The 12,022-nt window shown below is 39.2% G+C and overlaps 1 protein-coding gene across 1 annotated transcript in view; it reads right to left on the reverse strand.

The window, feature by feature from the left end:
• Positions 1–12,022, reverse strand: part of eys (EGF-like photoreceptor maintenance factor) — a 145,484-nt gene that overhangs the window by 116,873 nt on the left and 16,589 nt on the right. The window contains exons 8-13 of the mRNA XM_087175489.1: positions 11,348–11,452; positions 8,062–8,201; positions 6,116–6,279; positions 5,707–5,960; positions 4,235–4,339; positions 72–194 (exon numbers count right to left, since the gene is read on the reverse strand). Of these exons, the coding sequence (XP_087031615.1) occupies positions 72–194; positions 4,235–4,339; positions 5,707–5,960; positions 6,116–6,279; positions 8,062–8,201; positions 11,348–11,452 (891 nt within the window). The remainder of the gene's footprint in view (positions 1–71; positions 195–4,234; positions 4,340–5,706; positions 5,961–6,115; positions 6,280–8,061; positions 8,202–11,347; positions 11,453–12,022) is intronic.

Raw genomic sequence — 12,022 nt, forward strand, 5'->3', positions numbered from 1 at the left:
TTGTTAATGTACCTGCATGATAAATATAATATGTATATTATACAATAAATAATATATATAATCTTGCTCACCTCTTTCACATGTGCAAGTCACATTATGCCCATCCTTGGTCTCAGTGCACATTAAAGTGTGTTCACTGCAGATTCCAAATGAGCAAAGGTCAATATCCACGGAGCAATCTTTCCCCTTGAATCCTGCAGGCAAAATTGATATCACAATGTAAAAAAAAAAAGAAAAGAAAATTTAGCAAAACTTGGGAAACAAGCAATAATCACTGAAATCACAAAGCTGCAGTAACATACACACACACACACCTTGTAACACACATTTATGCGCGTGTACGTTTTATTAGGTAAAGACACCTTTTCTTCAGCAGATTAATGGGGGTATTGATTCCTCCCTGTGCAATCTACCTGCTATGCAGTATGCTAATTGACTGAATCATTGACAGAGACCCACCCTACCAAACTGATCTATATCACATTTATCTGCCCCACCAAAAGCCCGTCTGCATGTCACTGATAGATACCCATGTCAATATCTATTGTTGTAAATAAAGCACAGACAGATGGTGCAACTGATACATGTGTTTGTACAAATACAGATGACTTAAAGGGAGAATCCTTCAATAGATTACCGTGTATCACATGTGGGTGCCCATTAGTTAATGTGAGAGCGATATAAGAGTTTTTAAAAGCAAAATCTTTCACACATTCAAACTGAAAAAATAAAAAATAAAATCTTTAAACCCTAATCCTCTAAACAGGAAGAATGTGCCCATCTCTACATAACATCAATCTGGGTGCAGTCAGTGTCTGCAAAGTAGGTCTCACTCACTGGCAAAGGAGAGGAATATTTCAACACTTCCTAAAGCAAATTCCTCCTATTAAGACACGGATACACACACACAGCATTTATATAAGATCATGTAGCACGTTTAGCTGTAAGCAGTCTCCATCGTCTTTACATTGTAACCTGTATCCATAGCTGCGCGCTTTACATCAACACATCAGTCTAGATGTTTGATGACCTTCCAACTACCCTTTTCCCATCATATTATATATTGCCTTGACTAGTTAATGGACAGCTATTGCCTCCAACAGAGTGTTTCAGAAGTGTTTAATAACCAATTGTGCATGCAATTCACTCTGAGGTTAATGTTGCATGAAGGAATGTCACATTTACAGTGTCACCATCTCCAAATGGGACTCCCTATTCTGTGTGACAGATACAAGCAGCTCAGCCCCAAATCTGCTGCACAAAGACAGGCTGAAAGTGAAACTCACAGTTTTTCATTTTTTTAATCTTAAAACGTTCATTAACAAGACATACTATAGTGTTTTGTTGAATACATTGCAGCCATTTACTCATGCACTCATGTTCAGTGGTTAATGATAACAGCCATGGGTCATAACTATCCCTTGGCTCTGAGAGCTGCTGTTCATCAGCTTATTTAATCATCTCTCATCAACAACGGCTCCGGTTGCTTCACTGAGCTGAAAAACTGAAAATCATGTTCTTGGATAGAAATCACCAAATTCAGATGTTACTTCGAAGTCAGTTTAATAAATCAAATGAGCGTTACGGTTATGTATGATTAAGATATCTGGATTTAGTTCGTGTAGTTCATTACCTCAGCTGAAGAGGTTCTGTTTTTTGGCCTTGTACCTGTGCGTTAGTTAGGAGGGTAAATACCCAACAGAAGTCAATGAAATTTGGTGAAAAGTCAGGCAAAGGGTCAAGGAAGGAGATTAGTTTTCAGTTCTGAGCAAAATCTAATAATGTGCTCCCTCTGTGCTCATGTGTGAAGCACCATTGGAGAAACAACACGAATTCTTCCCTGTGTTGCTCATTTTAAGAAAATATAAGCTGATTTTCCAACAATTCAAATGTTTGCTAATCTGTTTCAAAACCGTTTCTCCTAAATTTCATCTTATCTTTGCTATATTTTCGGTTCTTAAATTATTTGGATGAGCCAGTCACAAGGCTCAAAACATTTTCCTGGTGTTGGTTCTAGACATCCTGTAGCTGTGGGCTTAGAGAAAATGTCACACTTGCTGAATGTGTTCTGCAGTTGTAAAAAAACAAAAAACAAAAACAGCAGCTTTATGAATATAAACGGTACTAACGTCATGGTAATGAGTCTGACTCAGTCGTGACAGGATTTAGGCATTCTCCAAAAACCATGGCTGCCATCAACTTATCAGCACAATTGTCAATCACAGTGTGTGTTGTGATGCAGATTAAACAACCTTGGCAACCGTGGCTGAAGTATCCCTGAGAGTTTTACTGCAAAACAACTGGACAACACATAAATGTCCACATAAAAAGCAGGATTGGAAAATAGTGATGGTCTTTTCTAATTCTTTGTGTGTTTTTTTTTTGTTTGTTTTTGTGTTATTTGTGAGGAGAAGCAAACAAACCTGACAGACCATTTATCTAATTGAATTTCTGAAATGATAAAGTGATCAAAAACACCTGTCTATAAATCTGTCAATGAAATTACAACAGTAATGGAAGCTTTACTGACACACTGGTGTTCTGTTTTTGCCCAAATCTAATTTGAGCAAAAGGCAGAAAAAAAAAATTGTAACAGTGATGCATTTGCTGTGTCTGTAATGTCATAAAAACGCACCATGTAACAGGTGCTGTACATGTTTCAAGGCAGTAAATATTTTCATGACCTCACCCTCATTTGTGTTGATTTATTGTGCAGTGAAACAGAGGCATATCTGGCTGAGAAGTAAAACAGAGAACCTAAACATGATGCACAGTAACAACAAAACATTGGCGATATTGTTTCACTACATTAAATTCAAACTTAAGCAGGAGGATAGACTTTCAACACAATACAAATATTACAAACCCAGAATAACCCGTGTGGTTCTTCTGCCTTTGTGAAATATACTAAGAAAATAATTTACCAAAACTGACTCGTTGCCCAGTGGCAGAGTGTATTTTGTGTTCTGTCAACACCTGGGTTTTGTGGATTTTATTTTTCAAATATTTGTCTGTAAATCCTGTTCTGGGGATTGTGGCTGTTTACTATTGAATGTGACATTGGACTTGTAATGCCAAGTGGGCCGGCTGCAGCATTCTGACTTGTGCAATCAAGTGGTGATTAAGTATGTTATTACCAGAGGGCATAGTAAAATCAGCCGCATACTGAAGAATGCAACACCTCCTCCTATTATGAACTGATTATGGATCCTTTCCGGAACATGTTTGATAAAATGTTGAACATATAAAATTTGTAAAACAGGTTGTCACTTGATTTTAGGACAATGATGAAAACTGAATCTAAGTTTAATTAGGGAAGTCATGTTTACATGCATCAGCACTGAGCAAAACAGAAAACAGTGTTGTTTTCTTAGCTGAGGTTGATTTTAAAGGTCCCATATTGTAGAAAGTGAGATGACAATGTCTTTTTTGATTATAAAGAAGGTCTAGGTGCTACATTAATAATGTGAAAGTCTCACAGAGAAATGCAAGCAGCCGGTATTCAGAAACTGTGTCTTAAAAACATGCCATCAGGGAATCTGGAACTTTGTGATGTCACAACACAACAGTCACCACCCTCAGCTACACCCCCAGCACAGCCCAACTGGATCCAGCATCCAACCTTGCAGGATTTTATTTCTCCACGTTTTTACCTGAAATCTGCTATATTTGTCAATGATCGCTCAGAAAACAGTCAGCCAATCAGAAGAGAGGTTCAGAGCCTTTCTTCTGATTGGCTCACCAACCTCTTGTTACCAGAGCTCCAGGGAAAAGCCCTAGAGGAGATGTAAAACTGCACTGATATGTTTTTCGGTATTTAAACCCACAAATATATCTTCTTATAAATATCAACAATTAAAATATGTAAAATATGGGGCCTTTAACTTTGATTCTTCATAATAAATGTGAAAAACTAATAGTATTTTATTTTTCTAACCTCTGCCATTTATATAGATTTATTACTTCTGCTTACTTTGTTTAGAGCTGCTTATTTTCCCCAGTTAGCCTGCATTCAAACTTTTAAAACGTCTAGTGTCTGATAATTCCTGTCTTTGCCGTATTTGGAAGTGCATCTTAAACTAAAAGTGATAAATTATCACAGTCAACAAACAGGTTTGTATGTTAATGTATGAAAATAAACTCTTCATGTATTCCCAAGGTACAGTACACAGAAAATGAATAGCATGATATTTTTGTAAACATGCTCAATAATACACAAGTAGTTGGTACTTACCAACAGGACAATGACAAATGTAGTCATTTATCAGATCCATACACGAGCCTCCATTTAGACAAGGCTGCGGCCAGCAGTCATTTACATTCTCAGAGCAGGTCCTTCCTACACGATAAAAAGAGAAACAAATAAACTCGACTTAATGCCACCGAGAATGCACTTTAAAATGTTTCTGCTAATAAATCTAGCTGCCACTGAGGACATTTAATGATTATTGGAGGTTTTGATTATTTTTTTTAACAATGAGCGGCACCTGGTTTATTAAAGACAGGGTTTCATTTCATGAGGCAGCTGATTACCTCTGATTCTACTGCCTCAAAATGTGATTGAATGATTACGTGTTCAGCACGTTGTAGTTTGTATGTATGCATGAACGGTGTAACCTCAATTTCAGTGTCCTCTGGGCAAGAATTAGATATGGAATTGATATACTATTTTACTGATAAATTTAAAGCTCCACTAGGCCTGGACTCTGGCGATATTTCAGACCTCTTAGTTTTCTGATCCAGAGAGTTCAGAGAGAACTAACAGCCTGACTTCTGCAGGCACTGCTGTTAAAATCTGCAATACTGTCTGCACCAGAGGTAATTGTACTTTTGCCATCATGACCCCACACACTGGCAAGCACTCTGTTAATCACACAATGTAAGATCCTGAGATAATTAAGGTAGCTGCTGACTCTACCTCCAGCCCAAATATACTGTACAGGACACTGTCTACTACACACTCTGTGACTGGTATGATACTGAGCCAGCTCCTATTGCCAGCCAGTATTCATTAATTTACCTACTTACACTTTACTGCACCACTGTTCACATCACTCATGGCTAGGATTTACTATGTAGTGGGTATTGCTAACAATCCCACTGTGCTAAATGCGTAAGAAACAGACAAACTATAGTTTTAATATACAAAATCTCATAAGTAACCAATTTTGGCGATTCATTTCCAGCTGATTTTGGTGTCATTTCTGATGTGAATTGGTGTTTTTTAAGTGTTGAACCAGCAGGTTTAAAAATAATCATGACGTCAACTACATTGATGTGCAACAGGTAACCTTAACTGAGTTTAAAACATCTGTTAAACATGGCACAGGCGTTATACATTCTCCCATAAATTAGTAAATTAAATAACTCTTCAGGGAAATATATTGCTGCATCCATTATTGCAATGAAATGAAAATACGATACACAAGCTATATGTTTGAATTTCAATCATTTCTATGTAATCTGCAGTATAGTTATTCAAATTTTATATATACTTCTATGTTACTCAGCCTACATGTTTTCCCTAATCGCTCATACATATCAAATTTCAATGTGAAAAGCTTTACCGTGTGAACTTTTCACATTTTCTGTTTCTAACATCTCAACATTTAAACACTAAAAACCTGCTCTGAAAGCTGATATTCCTGTGGCCAGCCACAGTAAAGGCTGTAAATAGACTCTCATTTGCATCAGATGGTCTCATACCTTCAAACCCTGGGGGACAGTGGCACCGATAATCACTGATTAGGTCCACACAGGTGGCACCGCTTGCACAGGGGAAGCTGTTACACTCATTTGTTTCCAGTTCACAGAGCGACCCTTCAAATCCGAGCATGCAGCGGCAGGTGAAGTTATACTGCTGGTCCAGGCAAACACCGTGTTCAGAGCAGTGATGACCAACACAGTAATCAATGTCCTCTTCACAGCGTACGCCTGTGTATCCTCTGGGACAATGGCAGCTAGCAACAGATTAAAGAGAATTTCTTAATACTGTATAGATTAAAAGGAATTCCTCGTACCCTGAAGGAGGAGAACAGTAAATGTCACAGCTTTTGCAATCATTGACATTCTGGTGCCTGAATGGCCGGAAGACAGTCGAGATTTCAACGCTCACCTGTAACCATCAATCCCATCCACACAGGTAGCTCCATTTTGACACCGATGTTGAACACAATCGTTGACATTTATACGGCAGTTGTGACCGGACCAACCAGGCGCACAGACACAGGTGTAGCTGCTGGCATTATTCAACACACAGCGTCCTCCGTTGGCACAGGGCTGTTGATAGAGGATAGATCAGTGAGATACACATCATAAGAGAAACTGCTGCTTCATGTGCAAAAAGAGAAATTACTTCATCTTGTACGGTAACATCTTATATTGGACTGAGCACATTCTGGTCTAAAATAGAAGCATTATTTTACAATGTAACTTCGAACCATCTGTTGTTCCTGAACGCCTGAAAATGAGCTTCATTACAGCCACATGACACACTCATGAATACCGATTCATGCTTTATACTAGATTCACTCAGTATTCCATGTAGCATCAACATCATGTCTTACAAGACAAGATCAATGGTCATTGTCAGGGCTAAACGTCCCAAGAGTTCTCTGTAACAAAAAGATAAGCCTGGTAGTCGGTACATGTGTCGGTACATGTGTTGTTACATGTGTATACATACATATATATATATATATATACATACATATATATAGAGGGTAAACAAAGGGGCAGAGGAAGCACTGGCTTGTGGGAAGGTATATAATGCAGACATCATGGCATTTCTGTAAGGGGGCCAACACGGGCCTTGCTCCACAGTGAGTGATCATCTCCATCTGTCATATGAAGAAGCTTCTTTGCACAGGTTAGGTTGTTTTTGTTATTTTTAAACGCGGAGCGGCGATTCATCCACACACAAAGAATCCTGCACATTCAAAAATACAGACATTGCGAATCTTAAGCAGCATTCATCCGCGTCAGGTGGCAGAGGCTTTTCAGTCCGCTGTCCCCTTCATGCATGCCAAAAGGCAAAAAAAATCCCCAAAAAACCAAAACAAAAAAAACCCTGATAAACAATGACACAATTCCAGCTTTGTCTTCCTCATCCATGACTGTTTAAAAACCTGGAGGATGTGCAACCACATTCAAAATAAAAAAAAAAAAAAGAAAAAATAACAACATAAAAATGTGCTTCAATTATTTAAATATGCAGCATACTGAGAATATACTGCATACTTCAGCTGTTTTTTTTATTAGAGACAGGTAAAGGTCAGAGTCCGTTACTTGATTACATTTGTGTATTGCTTCTTCACACGTTTCACGCAGCACAATTTCAAGAGTCACAAGGGCACGAGCGGTGAATTCCCTCGTTAGTCAAGAACTGAACACAACTTTCTTCCCAGGTAAACCAGCACACTGTACAGCTTCTGCACCAGCTGACTGCTGTGTTTATGGATTATCACATTTGCTGTCAATCTTCCTGTGGGACTTATGCTCATGTATATCCCTGAGTAACAACAAAGGATTAACCCGCGTTTTATGAACAACATACTGAATTAATGTCGGATACCTTCTCACTTAAGTTCTCAATGTTCAAGTTCGGTTTGTTGTGACACTTTGCAGATCTCTTAAGAGGTTACTATATGAGTCTCTAATGCAACATATGAACAAGAGTGTTTTAACCCATGATAGACAGCGCTTCCCGCATTTGTATTTAATTATGGGTTGATTAACTTCAAAATACATCCATAATTTACAATCCGGTGAGTTCTATGTCAGTCCTCTGCTCTTACACAACAAAAACAATCAGTATGTAAACTCCTTTAAAAAAATTGGCTAGAGAATTACATAAAACCTGATTCATTTGCTTGCTATGGTTCCCTGCTGTTGTAGTAATGCTGCTGCACTGTTGTAGAGAATACATAGAAAGAGCTTGAAGAGAAACAAACAGAGGATTGTGAGCTCTTTAAACATGTATGAGCCTTAAGAGGAATAGTTAACATGTGGATACAGAATAGCAGATGAGGACAAATAGTCCATTAAGATGTTTTTACCCACTTGAAAGTTTCGAGGGCAGGCGACACGGCAGGTGTATTCGAGCCCGTCTGGGAGATCCAAACACTGAGTCTTTGGTGGACACGTGTTGTTGGGCAGCGCACAAGCATCTATGTCGACTTCACAATTCGTTCCCAGAAAACCTGCAGGAAAAGATTTCATAGTTAATGCAACTGATGCAACACTGAGCCAGCAGAAAGTAGATCTGTAATCAGTGCCGCAATCCCATCTCTAATTTATGTCTCTGTACCAGGCCAGCAGCTCTATATATTTAATAAACAAGGCCAAAATTGGGCCAATTGTGGGTCGTCTGGAGGACTGGCCCCATTTTGAAGCGTAGTCAATGTGCCACAGTGCCTCCCTGAATTTCTATTTAACTTGAGCCTCAATTTAACTTTATCTCTAGTTTGAATAGGCAAACTTTAGTATTGTGCTTCCTATTTTTCCCATCTAATCCCTCCCCTTCTTGCTTCTCTGGTTTTAATACTTGTGTTTCTGTAACAATTATCAGACTTTGTGGTCGACATTTTGTCATGTCTCTAAAAGGAAAACCCTGATTAATAGGAATTGGACATAATGTCTAATGTTTTTCTCCCAGATATGATACATTTGGCATCACCTATAGTTGAATTAACCATAAGATAAGAGAAATTAATTCTGCAAGCTTTAGGAAAGTCAAGACTGCATTCATTTGGCTTTATACATGTACTGTTGCTGAGGACATGTGTTATTGAGATGGGACAATATAATATATTCAGTGGCAGGCAGGGCTTAGAAAATGGAATAGACCAAAGACTTATAATTCCACCCATGTCTTAAGACTTTGGTCTTAAGACTTTGGTCTTAAGACACGTGGTCCAGAACTCAACGGACTATTTCCCGACGTTGTAGAAACCACTTCACCATGAGAAGATGCAGCAGATGAGGCATATGAGCGGAAGAGGCTTACGTTTACTGAGATAACAGATGAGATTTAGTAGCAAGGCTGGAAAGCCAGCATACGCCCTGTGGAATTTCGTTACCATGGATCTGTGGCCACATCTAGTACCAGTTTACTCAGGGAGTTAGGGATTCATGATCGGGGATTACGGCAGGCTGCAAAGGCAGCTTCAGAGGAAACTGAAAAGAGCAAGCAATGGCCCTGGCTAAAAAGAAAAGGCACCAGCTTGTGTGCAGAGGATGGGTCTCTATCTAGTGTTAAAGATGGGAGATACAGCAAATAACAGTGTCGAGTCAGTTTTTATACAACACACTCCTCTCTGTATAATCGTCTTACACCTTTAAGAGCTTTTTATCATAGGTCCACAATGTGCAATTTTACGCTCACTGTTGAGTGAGAGCATAAATCCAGTCATGTATGTTCCTAAATGCTCAGACAGGCCAGTGCGGATGAGTACAGTCCTGATCCATGCTCGGAGCAGGTGTAACGGGGGCGGCACACGGTAACTGTTGAGCCTTCTGGGGTGTCGTGGGTCTAATTCAACTTGACATCTGTGATGGGAGGTTCCCCCTCGATAACCCCAGTGACATAGCCATCAGCCCACCCCCTCAGTCTTCAAACAGCACAGCCAGATTTCCACAGCGATGCTCACCCAAAAAAAAGCACAAGGGACAGTTACATCAGATCTGGTTTATCAGGGAATGTGTTAAAGGAAAAAAAAGAAAAGAAAAAAAAAGCTGACTTTTGTTGTATAAATGGTCATCTTCAAATGTTTTTGCTTGGACAGGCTGAACACTGTCATTTCCATTTTGTTTTTTGTTTTTTTGTTATTTTTTGTAGGATCAACATTAGAATCACCAACACAGCTGATATAAAGCCGTCTTTGTGAGATGTTTTCCCTACTCAGTAAATTCCTATTTGTAACTAAAGCAGGATTAAGTTTCTTATTATTGCATTATCAGTTGTTATTCCGAAAGGACCTGGGTTTGAACCTAATGGTCTTTGTGAGTCTGCAAGTTCTCCTTGTGTCTGCGAGGATATCCTCCAGTTTCCTCCCTGAGTTCAAAGACATGCCAGTTAAGTGAACTGGAAACTCTAAATTCCCTGTAGGTACGACTTTGTTTTTCTGTCAGTGTGTGAGCCACGAGACAGACTGGCAACCTGTCCAGGGAGTGCCCCATGTCTAACCAGATGGATGGATGGATGGATGGATGGATGGATGGATCATTCAAAGTCCTATATAACTATAAAGTTGCACCTCAGACACTTCAAGGGCTAACCCAATTCATCAGTTGATGAAAACACAATGCCACCGTTGAATATCACCTTAAATAGTGACTCTAACGTGCCTTGCTTTAAGCAGCTGATGAGGCAAAGGGACTCTGTGACCCATGTGTCATTAACACTGGTATCGTCCTTTAATGTTTAATTGGACAAGAGTGAACAAACATAATGTTTCATTACCATCCATGTTCCATTTCCCCAAAGAGACAAATTATTTGCTGAGAACAACAGCTAAAAATAACAGTTGCAAATTCTTGTAAGAAAAACATCCCATGGCCTCCCAGATGCTGTGCCCAGTTTCTTTGGTCTGTATCTGCGGTATAATGTTCCGGTAAAGTGGGTAAGAGCAATTGCCAGGCACACTGACTGTGCCGTGCCAACAACAGAGACCTCCTGCATGTGGTCCATCAGTGTACGTTCAGTGAATGTAAATTTAGACTCAGCCGGCGAGGCACAATAAGCAATTACAGGAAAATTATATTAATGGGAGTTTCATAATATAATATTTGCACAATTTGGTTGCATTATTGAGCTCTGGCAATGAGCTTGGTGATTACTCTGAGCTGTCAATCACAGGCCAAGACTGTAAACTGATACTGTGAATAATGTGACTAAGCCTTGTTGCCTCTGTGCTGCACAACGTGGGATGTTTTGATCAGTAGTTTGCTGAGAGGTAAGCTCTTTTGTAACTGCTTATTCATGACTTTGCTTCATAATAAAAGGAATTTACTTAAACATGTCAGGAAGTAGGAAAAACATAATTTGACCCTTTATTCATTAAATGGGAAAAAAATAGAAAAAACTATGATTCATGTAATGAATTCACTTGATGTCCATAGGCACGATGTGTCACAGTCTAGAGAAGCCTGCTGGCAAAGGCCAATCACCTTTAGTTTTCAGCGTACAGTGAAACAGCCGGAGGGGCCCTGGCTGACGATCTTTCACCACATTCACTGCATAGAAGTTTAAAAGGTCTACAGTGCTGCCTGCTAACCACAGCAACAACACTGTGATATCACTTACACATTATTACAAAGCTCTAGTTATGGACAAAGCCCAAAATACCTGTAGGACATTGGCATTTGTAGCGTCCTAGCAAATCAGAGCATGTGCCGTTGTGCTGACAGGGGCTGGAGTCGCACTCGTTGATCTCAGTCTCACATTTTGTTCCTGTGAACAGAAGCAAAAAAAAATAAAAAATACTGCAATTAGCTGCATCTGAAGTGAATCCCTATCCTCACACAGAGGATGAGTCGTATATCATTACCTGTGCATTGAATTGTTGTTGGGAAATACACTTATTTACTTTCCAAGAGTCAAACGTAATCATGCCACCCTCTCAACAGATAAGTTTATTCTTAGCATATGGATTTTTGGCCAAAAGGCAAAAATAAATTTGCCCACCAACAATTGTAAAGTACAGTAATTAACACATATCTCGTTTGTTTCATCTGCAGAAAACCCTCAGTGTAGAAATGCAAAAGAAAGTAGTGTTTTTTTACAAGGGTTATGTGCCGGACTGTCTCTTCGGCCAGGTTAGCCGTTTCCCCCTGCTACCTGTCTTTATGCTAAGCTAAAATGACTGGCTGCTGGCATTTCCTACATATTTACATATTAGTGTATGGGTATAACAGTATTTACGTTCTTTCATCAAGAAAACAAATAAACATACTTCCCAAAATGTTCATTGCCTACAACTGTCGGATCGCCTTTTTTCCTGAAACAATAATTAGGCCACAA

This window comes from Seriola lalandi, unplaced genomic scaffold (assembly GCF_002814215.2).
Source record: "Seriola lalandi dorsalis isolate HSWRI2012SDOR001 ecotype SW California unplaced genomic scaffold, Sedor1 jcf7180002054470, whole genome shotgun sequence".
Taxonomy (NCBI): domain Eukaryota; kingdom Metazoa; phylum Chordata; class Actinopteri; order Carangiformes; family Carangidae; genus Seriola; species Seriola lalandi.